Raw genomic sequence first — 15285 nt, 5'->3', positions numbered from 1 at the left:
TAAAAAAAAAAAAAAAAAAAAAAAAAAAAATCACAACACACAAAACGTGGAGCTCTGAGTCCTGCACTGAATAAAAAGGTTGCTGATAATCCTTTGCTATATTGAGACATCCTTGGTTGTTAGAAAAATCAAGTTGGTATTCACAGAGAAGCCATTATGATTAAGAGAGACCATGTAAAAAGGGCATATGTAGCCTGCTCACACAAATGTACCAAGCCTCCTGGAAGTTCACATTCCAGTTCTGCCATCTAGCAGATGTGTGCTCAATCATGAAACAAGGGCAATACCAGCCTGTTCGCTAGACAGCTGTTTGCAGATATAAGGCTATAAATGAAAGCACTGCTCAGTAAAAACTGTAAACAGTACCCATCTGTGAAATAAACATGCAACATACCATTTTTCAAACACAGATGAGTAAACTAAATCTGCGGCCTTGAGTCGGTAGCCCTGGGTTGTCTTTACTGTACTAGTTTTGAGTCTGGGTGTTATTTGAACTTTTTTTTCTGGTGCCAAAGATTGAACTCAGGTCCTTGCGCTTTCGAGGCAGGTGGTGGAATCACTGGGCTAAAGCCCGGTCCCTATTTGAACTTTTTTAGTTTTGTGAAGAGGGAGGAGCTGCTGGTGAAAGTGGTCAGTGGAGGGGGTGTAACTCAGTGGCATAATGTCTGCCTGGCAAGTGTGAGGCTCTGAGTTCAAGTCCTGGTACAAAAAAAAAAAAAAAAAAAAGACTGGGGCTGTAGCTGAGAGCAGGAGTGCCCCTGAGTTCAGTCCCCGTGTCCAATCCCTAATGAACTGAAAGTGGTCGGTCAGTGATGCTGGTCAGGACAGGGCACATGGCAGGAACCAACTCAGTCAAGAGTTAGGGTTAGGAAAAATATTTAAAGATCTATAGATTTACAGTGGTTAAAAAAAAAGTTAGGGTTAGGGCTGGAATACAGAGAGAACACATTAGAAGACCTACAGTCCTCCCTTTATCCAGTGGAACTGTGGTGGAGCTCCATACCGGAGGCCCAGCTTCAATCCTCCTGCCTAGCCTCTAAGTGCACCGGGATAACAGACATGTGCCACTGTGCTTGGTTTCCTACAGCATTCTGTGTTCAACGAACACTTACATAGGTGAGCATGCTCACTATGTTGTCATCGAAATATGGGCCAATGGTTAACCAGTAGCCTAAGTCAGTCAAGAACCAGACAGTGCCACAGAACAGCCTCTTGGCTTCTAGAGGCCTACGGCTATACCTATACCAGCGTGAGCTGAGGTGAAACTGCCTGCCATATGATAAACACTGATGTCAGGGAAAAACAAAGTATGCCATCATCTAAGCAGAAATGTTTATGCTGGTTGGGCGTGGTGGCTCACGCCAGTAATCGGTGGAGCCAAGGCAGGAGGATTGCCGAGTTCCAGGCCAGCCTGTGCTACACAGTGAGTTCAAGTCTAGGTTGAACTATTTCTATACAGTGAGATCTTGTCTCAAGAAACAAAAGGGCTAGGGACTTAGCTCAGTGGCACCATGCCTGCCTCACAAGCGCAAGGTCTTGAGTTCGATCTCTGGTACCAAAAAACAAAACAAAACAAAAAAAAGAGAAATGTATGTGAGCATAGATCAGGGTGGAGGGAGGCAGGTAGTACAATTTTGGAATTTAATGTTTTTCGTTTCACATCCTTGAACGACCTAGGGGCGTTCTGAGATTGTGTTAATTCTACATACCTAAAAAGCGTGTGTGTGGCTGGGTGTGGTGGTGCGCACCTGGAATCCCAGCACTCTAAGGCTTAGGCGTGAGGATTGGGCGACATAGTGACTCAGCAAGACCTGTTGGAAAACAATAATGATAATAAAAGGGTGAGGATGTAGCTGTGTGAAAGCCTTGGGTTCAATCTCCAGGACTGGAGAAACAACATGTACTTGACTTGTCTCCCAAGAAGCTGCTTGTCCAGCCAGAGCAGGGTAGATCACCTCAGGCCGTGCTGTACCCACTCTGCTGCTCTCAGCTGAGGGCCAAGACCACGCCCGGTCCCTCGGTGCTACAGCATGCGATGGGCAGTTGGCAGAAACCCGATGTCTCTCTGAGCATGAGCGAGGACACTGCCAGTCCCAAGGATGGTTAACAGCCAACATCTAAACCACTGATCTAAATCAGGGAAACAGCCACACAGTCTACTCCCAGGATCCTGAGTCACTGTGCTTGATGTGTCATGGCCCCTCAAGCTGCCAGGTTACCTGTTGCTCAGCAAGTAATTCCCAGCAATAAAGAGACACTGACCATCCCAATGGGTAGTGTACCTAATACCATGTCCAGGACAGAATGCCACCCTGTGGCAGATATGCCAGCCAACAGCATCCTAACCAAGTGCTGACCTTGGGCGGAGGGTCAGTGTCCTCCACCAAACTCCCAGGGTCCCCTCCTGCAGCCTGGCCAACTTCCTCAGGGCCCTGCAGGTACATCAGCCATCTAGTTCATCCATCGGGAAGTAACCGCAATCTATGGTGCTATGCAGCGCCACACAGAGGCCCAAGGACAGGCGTGCACATGCAGCACACTATACATGGGAGCCCATTTTATCCCTACACAGTCTGGGTCCCAGGTTCCTGCAAAAAGTATGCCCTTTTTTCGGAGATGGAGTCCAGCTGGCCTTGATCTTGCTCTCCTCAGCCTCCACAGTAGCTGAGACTAAAAGTGTACCACCACGCCTGGCAGGTTGTCTCTGAGTGTAAACTGGAAACAAGACCCTGTGATCCAGGATAAGCCCACTGCCCAGTGAGCTGTGCATTACAAATGCAGAATCTCCATCCACAGAATTTGTAGTGAGGGGTTACAGTGATTACCAGGTCAAAACCAGGATGTCCTAGCTGCTCATGGTGGCGCACACCCACAATTCCCGCACTTGGGAGGCTGAGGCAGGAGGATCGCTGTGAGTTCGAGACCAGCCTGGGCTACACAGTGAGTTCCAGGTCAGTCTCAACTATATAGTGAGACCCTGTCTCAAAAAACCAAAAATCAACAACAACAACAACAACAACAAAAAAACCCAAAACCAAAAAAACCATGGGGTCCTCAAGTGGCATCAGACCAGCTAGTTTTCCTTTCATTTCCATACACAAAGCAGTAGGTGGCGTTGTTTACCAGGTCCCAGCTCTGACTTCCTTAATAAACGAGCACCAGAAACATTACTGCTCAGAGAGTCCTTTCACCAGGTCCTGTTAGCATTCGGAGGGGCTGCCTGTGGGTCGTGTGCCTGTACACAGAGACAGCACACAGACGGCCCTGGGAACACAAGAACTCTCGTGCTCCTGACAGATGCGGATCTCCCCCCAGGGGAAAGGATGCACAAATGCACAGATGAACCAGTTGCTTCTGCAAAGACATTTACTTGTCACAGGTCTAGACATCAATAAATAGGGCTTGCAGAGGAGGCACGCGTACGTGCAGGTAAGAGGCATCTTGGGCAGCAGGCGAGGACCATCCAATTCCCGCACCCAGGCCAGCAGAGCTCCTCCCCATGGGGTGGGGGCAGTCGGGCGGCCTCCTCCTCCCCAGCCACTTGGTTCTCCCTTTGGGCATCAATCCACCTCTGTGGAAATATCATTTTCTTGGGCCCGTGGGGCGGTGGGCCAATGAGGGCCTCAATGTCCTCATAGTTTATCACTTCCTTTTCCAGGAGGGCATTCGCCAGCTAGAAAGAACAAATAGGGCAGTGTGTGAGACTGTGAGACAAAGACAAGACAAGAGCCTTTGAGAGCAAAGCATCCGAGACAGGGGCTCACTCAACAGAGAGTCTCTGTCCCGAGAGGCACGTGGGCCTGGCTGAGAGCAGAGCGCCTCGGAGAGGCCACTTTCCCAGGGAAGCAGAGGCGAAGGCAGCTCAGGCACAGAAGAATCACTCCCTGTCTCACCCTGGAAATGATCTCCCAGCTGCCGGCCTCACTGATTTCTCTACTTCCTTCCAAAGTCTCTGCTTATCTGTGGCAGCTGCAATTTCCTTCAGCAAACAAGGCAACGTGTCTGTGGAGAGCGGAGGGGGCTGGAAGCCTCCTGCCTAGACTCGGGGCGGTGCTGACACTGCAGTAAGAGCAGGGGCTCCAGGGAGGGTCCTCAGAAGACCCTGAGTCTACCCCACAGGTCCCAGCCCACAGCTATGTCTTGCTGGAGAAGCTCAATATCCCACATTCCCTTCCTTCTGTTGGATCCTACAGCGTCACAACTGCCTTACGTTCTCCACTGAGTGACACTCCAACCATTTTCCACATTTCCTAAACAGTGGTAATCCTGACACACTTGGTGCCTCTGTGGCCACACTGTGCACACATGCTGTCCCTCGATCACAGGACTAGAACCTGGGCACCCCGGTTTCAGCCTCGCCCCTTCTCATCACATCCCTGTAAGTCCAGGTTCCCAGGCAGTGCTGCTCCCTGGTGTGCACCTGGCTCACAGGCAGAGGTGGAGGCAGGTGCCCTGGTCTGAGGCCAGCACTCTGAGGGCCTGAAACATGACATCACCCGGCCAAGCAGCTGCTGCCTTTCATGAAACAACAGGTAGCTACGGAAACAACCAGCCCGCCCCTCCTGCCTGTCTTCATACACCAAGAGCTGTCACCTTGCCTGTGGTCTGGGTGGCAGTTCACAGACCAGGAACGTAGAGGAACCCGCCTTAGCTGTCCTCTCAGACCCCTGCCCATACTGTCTCCTCAGGATGGCTGAGGCCATCAGGACACTAAGAGATAAGAGAAGCCCAAGGACGTGTGGCAACCCACAACCTGTAGGATCCTGGGCCAAAACGGGAGACTGGGAAAAAGCTGAGAACTCAGGTACCAGGTGTGAGCCTCAGTTAACAATGCTACTTACTCCATGCTAGGTCGAGGCTGTGGAAAGTATCTGCCAACAGGGAGCAGGATGCAGGGAGCAGGAGCATGCTCTGCACTACACTGGCAACTTTTCTATAAATCAAAACCTATTCTAAAACTTAAAAAGTTTTTGGGGGGCTGGGGACTTAGCTCAGTGGCACCACACCTGCCTCACAAGCACAAAGTCCTCAGTCCCCGGTACCACCAAAAAAAAAAAAAAAAAGTTTTTTGGAAAAAGACTAGACAGAGCTGACAAAAGGTTGTAACTGCCAGCACTGGTCAAAGCTGGATGACGCCTTGGGCACAGACCAGCACCCTGCAAAGGTGGTCCTGCCCATGCCCCTGCCACTCACCGCCTGCAACTTGTCCAGGTTGTCCAGAAGCACCTTCTCTGTGTGCCTGTAGGCCTTGGCCACCAGCAGCTTTGCCTCCTGTGGATCCAAAGCAGCAGCTGACAGCCAGACCCTACAGCACGTGCAGGAGGGGCAGGGCAGGCAGGCCTGCTCTGTGCTGCCTCAGGACACCTGCTCATCCTGCCGGCCACCACCCACACCGAAGGCAGCATCCATGTGAAGGGCCCCGTCTGTCCTCAGTACCCTCAGTGCCACACGAGCAGCTGCAGCTATCCCAGCACAGCCCACCTATTTATCTGACGTTCCCTCCCAGAGTCACAGCTATGACTTCATTTGGAGCCATCTAGGTGAGAGCTACAGCTGTGGGCGGGGACGGCTGCGCAGGGCAACTCACATGGTCCATCATCTGCTGGAGGCCCTGGCTGAAGGGGCACCGCCCGATGCCTACGAGGCCTTCCTGTATCTCAGGGAAGGAGATGGGCCCGATGCTGGGCACCATCCCAAACTGCTTCACCATGGAGTAAGCGATGCGCGTGACTTTCCTCAGGTCGTCCTGGGCCCCTGCAGTGTGGGGTACAAAAAGGACGGCATTCTCAGGAGCCGGCACGGCAGCACCAGCCTCGGGGTGTCAGGCGCACAGGGTGGCACTGCTCTTCCCCACACAGAATCCCCAAGACTGGGACATCTGCATCTTCTTATCACTCCCAGGAGGACTCGCAGACATGCCTGGGTTTGCAGTCAACTGCCTGGGCCACTCAGCAGTTCTCAAGCAGACCAGGTCTGAATCAGGTACCGGACAACCTGAGGTCCCTGATGAGCAGGGGCCTGTGACCACTCTGGACAGCCCAGTGGAGAACCAGCTTCGGGTCAGCTGCTTCAATTTCATCCAGTTCTGTACAGCCATGGCAGAATTAATCAACTAACACATCTGCACTGTGTAGATGTGAATCTGCACCATGTACGTCTCTCACTGATTTACCAGCCACAGATGAAGAGCAGGAGGGCCTGCAGGCTGGGCCTCACCGGAAGTGACCCGGCTGAAGGAGATAGCTTCGGCTGCACGACCACCCAGGGCCATACACATGCGCTCGAACAGCTGCTCAGTGGTGAAGAGATGCTGGTCACGGGGCAGCATCTGCGAGAAACCCAGCGCGGCGTTCGTCCGAGGTGCGATGGAGACCTGCGGAGGGCAAGGTGGTTGCACTGCTAGGAAGACATGTCCTGCTTTCGTGTAGAACAGGCCTGTCATCAGGGGTCAACACAATCAGACACGCACTGCCTTTTTTTCTTGTTTTATTTACATCACCCCATTTTTAGAACAGAAGAGAACCCTATGTCAAGGACTACCAACTCATGGGAGTATGGCAAGGGCTCCTGAGAGGTGTCCCCCTTATGGTCATGACCTGTGTGGGAGGGTGCTGGACAAACCACAGCCCTGCACTGACTGTCACAGACACACTGTCACCCACAGGGTGCTTCAAGACACACGGGAGGACGGGAGAGGGAGGTGACCTCTCCTCAGCCCACCTTGCTCCTTCTCCCTTAAGAACTCAATGGCCAGAGCACAGGAGGAGGAGTGGCCCGTGCTCCAGCGAGACCAGAATCACTGCATCATCCATGGAGCACGGGGGGCTGTGCTGGCCCAGTGATCGGCAGCGGGGGACCAGGCCAGACCCCAAGGGAAGCTGAAGATCCAGGAACACCAGAGCTGCAGTTATAGCTCAGAGGCAGAGTGCCTGCCTCCTATGCACAAGGCCCTGGATGCCATCCCTGGCACTGGAAAAACCTCTAGAACCAAGTTGTATGACGATTTACGGTTCTCAGAATTATGCCTGACCACAACTGGCTCAGTGAGCATAACTTGACAGCTGTTCCTTGAAGTACAGCACTAGGTTACCTGACTTGTAGCCATTAAATAAATGGAAAATCTGAGAACAGAGGGAAATTCAAATTGTGAAGTTCTGTTCATCTTGAGTTTTTCTGCGTTAATTTGGGTTCTTTGAGCTATCCACAAATGCACCGACTGCTGGGTACCCCAGAGCGCTCAGGAGCACTGCCCACACTGCCCACCTGGCCCTAGCCATGGGGAACTCTCAGAGCAGCACGTGTTCAAAAGAGGCGGCCGAGTAGCCTCGGCTGCCATGTCTGCTTCTCTGCTGGCGCAGGAGGAGGTGGAGTCAGGCTGTGTGTGGACACTGATCCTAACCCAAACCCTAACCCTAATCCACACCAGGCCCCTGAGGAGCAGGCCGGACCCACACCCCAACTGCCACAGCTGCCAGGAGGAAGGAGCTGCAGGTGAGAGCAAGGTTTCCAGGCACACAGAGCTCACAGTGCTGTGCTGACTTCAGGGCAGTGAGGCTGATGGTGGGCAAGGACGGCAACCTTGCCAGTCACTGCCGCCATGGCTTAGCATGAGGCACACGTCCCTTCCACCCACCTTCATCACGGCTTCTGTGTGCTCCAGCAGCCAGCCCACCAGGGCGTGGCCTGACTCGTGAAAGGCCACCACCCTCTGCTCCTCCCTGGAGAGGACCTTGCTCTTTTTGGCCGTCCCTGAAAGAAGCAGAGCCCAGTGAGTCCTGGCTCACCTCGGCCTGCCCCATGCTCTCTGAGCCCAGCACTTGGGCAGTGCTGCCTGGTGTGGGGGCCTCTTGGCCCAAATGTCACTCCTGGTGCCCCAAATCCGGGACTGCTGGGAGGAGCACAGGCAAGGTGGGCAGATCTCCTCTCATAAATGGAGGCATGGAACCACCATCCCTGCAGTGAGCCCTCAGCCCAGGAGGCCTGTGGGGCTGGGGCTTGGGAGGGCTGTCTTTGACGTGGTCACTGACACCACAGCACAGCCTCCTCCGAGTTCCCATTCCCCTGTATCTGCGCTGGTGGCTGTAACCTTACTTTACGGCTTATGAACTGACCACGTCATGCCTGGGACAACTCTCCGGTCACACCTGTGCTCAAACCTCAGTGTGGTTGCACTTCCGCAAACTTTCCAAACATCTTTGGGTTCCATTACCACACGCTGAACAGGCTCTAGGCTTACAGTGTTCAGGATTTCACCTAAGATGCAGCAGGGGTAGGGGAGTCATGCAACATAAGATCACAGGCCTCTGAGACAGGGTGCGTCTGAACAGAACTACAGGCCAGCTGGGCATCAGCAGTGGGTGCAGGCGGTACTTGCCCTCAGCACCTCGCCCATGGGAGACAGTGTCCTGTTGGTACTATGCTGTTGCCGTTTTGAGACAGGGTCTTGCTATGTTCCGGGCTGGGCACAAACACATTACATAGCCCAGGCTAGACTTGAACTCGAGATCCTACTGCCTCGGCACCCTGAGAGCTGGATTACAGCATGTATCACCATGACTGGCTGTCCTGTAGAGTTCTGAGGGCCCTACCATCCCATTCAGTCTCTGCTGCTTCGATGCTATGACTGTAAATCATGGCTCCCACAGAACAAGCAGTGAGGAGCGGTTTCTTCTCCAGGAAGGTTGGCTTCTCCCCCCACCCTGGGAACCTAGGTGCCACGTGTCCTGGGACATTCCTCCTGCAGGGACAGCATGCAGGGGACACTCTGAGCTTCTCTGACTCTGTAGCAAGGAGTGCTTTCTTTCTAATGTCCACCCATCTCAGGCTACTGTGTAGAACTGCAGAAGCTTCTGGAGGGCCTCAGGTTCAGTCCAGTTCTTCAGCACCTGTGGACCCAGCTGGGAGAAGCCCCGCCCACTGCCTGAGCACCTCATGGGCTACCAGCACTGGGCTGAGCAGCTGAGCAGGGCTGAAGTCCCAGGTGGTAGCAGCTTTGACCTTCCCAGAAAAGCAGCTACCCCTGGCCCCTGGTGGTGGAGGCAGCTCCATCAGAGCTACAGGCTCTTTTGTGTTTGGAGTGCATCTGCACCCTAGAGATCCTGAAATATCTCACCCTGAGGAAAGGGTGTAATTTTTCGCTGTTTGAAAGATGGCTGGGTGCGGTGGAACATGCCTGTAACCCCAGCCCTCTAGAGGCTGAGGCAGGAGGATGGGAGGCTGTGGCAGGATGATCTGAGGATTGCTGTGAGTTTGAGGCCAGCCTGGGCTACACAGAGAGTTCAAGGCCAGCCTGTATTACACAGCATGACTCTGACTCAAAAAATCAAAAGCAAACAAAAACAAACAAAGAAAATAGCTGGGCATGGTGTCTTGACTATAATCCTAGCACTCCAGAGGCTGGGGCAGGTGGATTGTTGTGAGTTCAAGGCTAGCCCAGGATACATGGTGAATTCAAGGCCAGCCTGGACTGCACAGTGAGACCGTCTTTAAAAAAAAAAAAAAAAAAAAAAAAAAAGGAAAACACAGCCGTGATGTGGTGGAGGCCTTAGATTCATTATCCAATACCAGAAAAAAAAAAAAAAAAAGACAAAGCTATTTAAAGGATGCTGTCCTAGCCTGGCCCTGCTCCACCCGCCCCATCTGATTCCTTTTGTACAGCAGCTCCATCTGCTATTTCTGGGCTAATCCTGCCGACCAAACAAACCTCCGCAGGGCCAGTCCTACCTGCCACGACCCGCTCCACGGCGTACTCAAAGTCCAGCGTGTGCACGGATGAGCGCCCCTCCCGGGCAGCGTGCAGCGCGGCCTCATTGCAGATGTTGGCGATGTCAGCGCCTGCAACACAAGCAAAGCCTGGGCAGCGAAGGGACAGAGGGGCAGGGAGGCTGAAACATGGCCAGCCGAGTGCCTTGGGCCATGGGCCAGTGGGAGGCAGACATGGGGACGGGTAAGTGTCAGACCGGCCACGGCAGGAAGCAGCTGGCTGAGGAACTGTCTCGCCTGCACACTCAGATGTCACTGTTACAGCACAGGTCTCCTCTCTGTCACCCAGTGCTTCACTCTGACATTTCATAGGGGCACTGATGGAGAAGCCAAGGGCTTAGAGACAAACTAATCAAAGGGAAGAAACAGTAAGAAAGATTTTTATTTACATTAGTTTGTTGGTGTATGTGGGACTGGGGATAGGACCCAGGGCCTTCACCAGCCCTTTTTATTGACTGACTGACTGCTGTGCTGGACATCAAGCCCAGGGCCTCAGCATGCTCTGCAAAGGTTTACCACTGAGCTACATTCCCAGCCGCCTTTCATTTTTGAGGTGCGCCTTGTTAAGCCACTTAGCTATTCAGGCTAGGCTTAAACCTGTGATCCTCCTGTGTCAGCCTTCTTCTCACCCAGCCCCATGATATCTGCTTCTTGCGACTTGATTTGGAGGCTGGGGACTCAGGCTGGACTGGAAGTTCTTGAGTGACAGCCACATGACAGCCACGACACAGGGCCCCACAGGTGGAAGCACAGGGCCTACCACAGGGGACACTGCTGGAGACGAGGACCTGACTGCCACCTACAGAGCCGGTGTGGCTGCAGGACTGATGTGGGAAGAGAAGGGCCTGTCTACACTGCAGGTGCAAGGAGGGTGCGGCCAACCCGGAAACGTACCACTGAATCCTGGCGTCAGCTCCGCCAGCCGCTGCGAGTAAAAGCTGCTCTCTTGGGTTAGCTTCAGGACCTTCAGGTGCTGTTCGAAAATCTCTCGCCGCTCCTACAGTGGGAGACATGGGCTGCACACAGGGCCACTGGCACGGTGCCGGGGACCCCTGGGGTCACAGGCACCTCGGGCGTGAGTCAGTGTTCGCGGTCCTCGTCACGATCCATGGTCTGGGAGAGCAGTCAGAGAGCTTCGAGCAGTGTTCGGGAGGGAAGGGAAGTAGGCTAGAACACGAGACACATGGCACACGGCAAGGGTTTAACTTGGTAAACCCTGTGGCCCCCACACATCCTGTGCACTCTCAAGGGTGTCCAACCTTTAGGCTCGCCTGGGCCACTCCTCTTGCCTAAGAAAGTGTCCTAGGCTGCATCGAAATGGTAATAGTTAACGTGCAGAACAAAATTTCCTCTTTTTTTCTTGCAAATGACTCTGCGGGGGCTTTCTGCTGAGCTGCTTTATAAAATGTGAGACAGGGTCTGGCTAAGGTGCCCAGCCTAGGCTCAAACTTTTGGTTCCCCTGCCTCAGCCTCCCAGGGCATAGCACGTGTCTGGCTACAGTTGCGTTTTATTTTTTAAATTTATTTTTTATTTCTTTTCCTGGTACTGGGAATTGAACTCTGGACCTTGTGCTTGCCAGACAGGCACAGTGCCACTGAGCTACATCCCCGCTCTCCTCTTACTGTTTTTTTAAAGACAAGGTCTCAATATGTACTTTGAGCTGTCCTTGAACTCACAGTTACCCTCCTGCTTTGGCCTCTTGAGTGCTGGGATTATAGCATGTACCACCACACCCAGTTTAAAATTTCCTTTTTAAAATATTTTTGTAGCTGGGCATGGTGGTGCATATTTATAATCCCAGCACTCAGGAGGCTGAGGCAGGAGGATCACTTTGAGTTTGAGGCCATCCTAGGCTACACACTGAGTTCAAGGCCAGCCTGGACTACACAGTGAGATACTGTGTCAAAAAACAAAAAACAAAGTTAAAGGCATTGTAAATCTAGTTGCAAGACACATTGCAGGACTGTTAAAAAAAAAAAAAAAAAAAAAAAAAAACACAAGAAAAACCTAAAAAAAATTATTGTTTTTAACATTAAATGAAATAACAGGGCTGGGGATTTATCTCAGTGGTGCTGCACGTGCCTTGCAAGTGCAAGGTCCTCAGTTTGATCCCTGGCACTGGAAAAAAAATGAAATAACAGAAGCCCAAGTTTAATAAATAAGAAAAGCTATAATCCCAGTACTCAGGAGGCTGAGGCAGGAGAGTTCAAGGGCAGCCTGGATGACATAGTGAGATCCTGTCTCAAAAAAAAAAAAAAAAGAGAAGCTGGGCATGGTGGCACACGCCTGTAATCCCAGCACTCGGGAGGCTGAAGCAGGAGGATCGCTGTGAGTGAGAGACCAGCCTGGGCTACATAGTGAGTTCCAGGTCAGTCTCAACTACACAGAGAGACCCTGTCTCAAAAAAAAACAAAAAAAAAAGAAAAGGGCTGGAGATCTAGCTCAATGGCACCACACCTGCCTCCGAAGTGCAAGGCTCTAAGTTTGATCCCTAGTACCCAAACAAAAGAAACAGGACTAGATGAGCTAGAGGGTTGGCCACAGTACAAATGCTCTCACACAGATGTACAGTACGAAGGGTGGAATTACTATCATCAGTATCACTGGGTTTTGCTCTCCAAACCACACGAGTGTGTGCAGTCAGATATATTTCAATTCGCCCTCCCTGTGGTGTTCTGCTGTCACCTCCGCAGTTGGTGCTAAGTACCATGTAACTGAATCATAACAGTGCTGAAACTTCCACGGCTCAGCTCATACTTGTGTGGAGCTGCACTGCTAGCTGTCCAGGGCTGCCTGACCCCCAGGCCACATGCTGGACACACCCGTTATCTCCTGGCACCCAGTGCCTCCCACAGAGACTGGCAGCCCATGGTGGAGCCAGCAGACTGCTGGGGTGCAGGAGCTTGCAGCTCATGCCTGTATGGAGCGGCAGAACTGGCTGACCAAGCCCCAGACTTTCTCCCCACCTCCCAGGACTCCTGCTCCCTCAGGCCACAGAGAAAGCCTCTGCCCAGGTGGAGCCAGTCCAACCAGGGGCCTGCAGACAGGAGGTTGTCCAGGCATCAGGATGCCCTCTACCTGCTCCAGAGGCAAATCAAGTTCTTCTGTGGTATTGGGGACGGAGCCTTGGGTGTCCTACATGTGGGAGCACTACCACTAAGCTACACCCTGGTCCTTACTTAAAAGTTTTTAATTTTTTTTTGAGACAGGATCTTGCCTAGGCTGGCCTTGAACTTGCAGAATTTTCCTGCCTCAGCCTCCTGGTGCTGGGATACAGGCATGAGCCACTGTGCCCTGCTTAAAGTTTTAAATTTTTGAGACAAGGTCTTGCTAAATTGCCCAGGTGCCCTCAAACTTGTGTTCCTCCTGCCTCAGCCTCCCAAGGAGTTGGTGTTCCAAGGTATGCACCAACACACTGGACCAAAGCCAAGCTAAGGGAGGCAGGAGGAACACACCAAGGGTCCCCACAGAGATTGAATGGGACACAGAGGATGTGCAGTGTGGATTTTCCTTTCCTAGACTTGGTTCCAAAGAGAAGATCCAGATGGGCATAGTGGCCTACACCTGTGAACCTCAAGAGGCTGAGGCAGGAGGATCACTGTGAGCTCAAGGCCAGCCTGGGCTACACAGTGAGACCCTATCTCAAAAAAACAAAAAGTAGACCCACACCAGACCACCAACCCCAACCTGAAGGGCAAAATCAGCAATGGGTTAAGTACAAGCTGGCTGCCAACCAAGCAAGGGCAGCAGGTCAGGTGAGCAGATGGCACCAGAGAGGATGTGTGCTCTGGAAGCATGGGCACCAAGCCCCAGGCTGCCTGCCCGACTCCGGAGTGCTGACCTGCAGCGTGGGAAGATCGATGAAGACATGCCGGTCCAGGCGCCCAGGCCTCATCAAAGCACCATCCAGGATGTCAGCTCGGTTTGTGGAGGCCAGGACAATGACGTGGTCTGTGGTGCCCATTCCTGGGGACAGACAGACACGGAGACCTTCAGGATGGGCATCGCGGCAGGAGCAGTGCGAGGAGCCCTCACTGACTACCGCCAACCACACCAGCAGCTGGGCCTGCCCTCCTCCCAGGAGCAGGGCAGTGTCACGCAAGTATCCCACGTCATGGCACCTCCACCGTGATGTGCTAATGCTGTCTTCAGTAGCTGGCCTCCAGCCTCGGTTTTAGACCTGACTTCTTACCCAAGAAGTTAGATGTGGATTCAGAAAGCCCAGTGTGATGGCACATGCCTGTAGTCCCTGCTACTCAGGAGGCTGAGGCAAGAGGACCGTGAGTTCAAGGCCACCTGAGCAACCTGGCAAGGAGCTCGATCTCAAAACAACACCAAAACAAAGTGGGTTCAGAAACTCATTGGCTGAGCTGTAATCCCAGTGCTCTGAAGGTTGAAGCTGGAGGATCACCATGAGTTTGAAGCCAGCTTGTGCTACTCTATGAGACCCTGTCTCAAAAAACCAAACCAAACCAAAACCAAAACAGGACCCCAAAAATGACCCCCCAAAAGAAAATGCCTGGGCTGGGGATTTATTTAGCTCAGTGGTTCCGCCGCCTGCCTCATAAGCACAAGGTCCCAGGTTCAATCCCCAGTACCGAAAGAAGAAAAAAGAAAAAGAAAGAAAAGAAAATGCCCATTACCACAAGGACCTCAGCTTCACCGCCATGCCTCTACCTAAACCCTGATGGGATTAACCTGTTGTCTCAGTTTTGTCATTCTGACATCACTGAATCGGAAATCTATGTTGTAGTCTTTGAGACTGGCTCTTCATTCAGCAGAATTCCTATATTGAGTTGAGGCAGGAAGGAAGCTGCTTCTTCTTGTTTTTTTGCAGTTCTGGGGATCAAACTCAGGACCTTGCACTTTCGAGGCAAAGGTGGTGCCACTGAGCTAAATCCCTGGCCCTTTTTTTTAGTATATGTGCTGCAAAGTGAGCACATCCCGGCCTTTTTATTTTTTAGATAGGGTCTAACGAGGTAGCCTAGGCTGCCCTTGAACTCATAATTTTCCTGCCTCCTGAATGCTAGCTGGGATTATAGATGTACAGTCCATGCCCGGCTGAAACTTTCTTTTTATTGCTATATTGCATATAATACATCTTTTTTATGTACTGGGGATCGAACCCAAGACCTTGTGCTTGCAAGGCAGGGGTGGTGCCAGGGCTAAATCCCTGGTCTATATTGCATACAATAAGGACACATCAGAGTTTAATTATTTACCCACTGAGTGAGTACACTTGGGCTATCTACGGGATTTAGCTACTACAGATAAGTAACAGCGGTACAGGCAGCTGGCACCACCTGCTCTGTGCTCTGGGGTGTGGAATGGACTAGGCTGGCTGGCCGGAGAGGCTGGGCACAGGAGTCTAGCTTCTCTGCATCAGGTAGCACCTGGTGCCATCTGAGTTCTCAGTCTACCCGCCCCCTGGTATGTCTTCCCCTCAAATTCAGCAAGAGGGCTGGGGATTTAGTTCAGGGGCATCGCAAATCAGGTCCTGAGTTAGATTCCTGGTACCAAAA

The 15285-nt window shown here is 52.3% G+C and overlaps 1 protein-coding gene across 4 annotated transcripts in view; it reads right to left on the bottom strand.

Moving 5' to 3' along the window:
• Window positions 1-3343: 3343 nt before the first annotated feature.
• The window catches only part of Spg7 (SPG7 matrix AAA peptidase subunit, paraplegin), a 46886-nt gene continuing 34944 nt past the window's right edge, over window positions 3344-15285 (bottom strand). For 3 of the 4 annotated variants that reach the window (XM_033757752.1, XM_033757751.1, XM_010627559.2), the window contains exons 10-17: window positions 13605-13729; window positions 10657-10759; window positions 9724-9834; window positions 7634-7749; window positions 6217-6373; window positions 5588-5754; window positions 5194-5271; window positions 3344-3673 (exon numbers count right to left, since the gene is read on the bottom strand). In XM_033757752.1, coding sequence (XP_033613643.1) covers window positions 3389-3673; window positions 5194-5271; window positions 5588-5754; window positions 6217-6373; window positions 7634-7749; window positions 9724-9834; window positions 10657-10759; window positions 13605-13729 — 1142 coding nt within the window. In that variant the 3' untranslated portion in view covers window positions 3344-3388. Of the gene's footprint in view, window positions 3674-5193; window positions 5272-5587; window positions 5755-6172; window positions 6374-7633; window positions 7750-9723; window positions 9835-10656; window positions 10760-13604; window positions 13730-15285 lie in introns of those variants that run through there. The other variant, XM_033757753.1, reaches the window with a different exon arrangement.

This window comes from Fukomys damarensis, unplaced genomic scaffold, assembly GCF_012274545.1.
Source record: "Fukomys damarensis isolate Sample0158 unplaced genomic scaffold, DMR_v1.0_HiC HiC_scaffold_32, whole genome shotgun sequence".
Classification (NCBI taxonomy): domain Eukaryota; kingdom Metazoa; phylum Chordata; class Mammalia; order Rodentia; family Bathyergidae; genus Fukomys; species Fukomys damarensis.
This window is presented reverse-complemented; position numbering and strand designations above follow the sequence as displayed.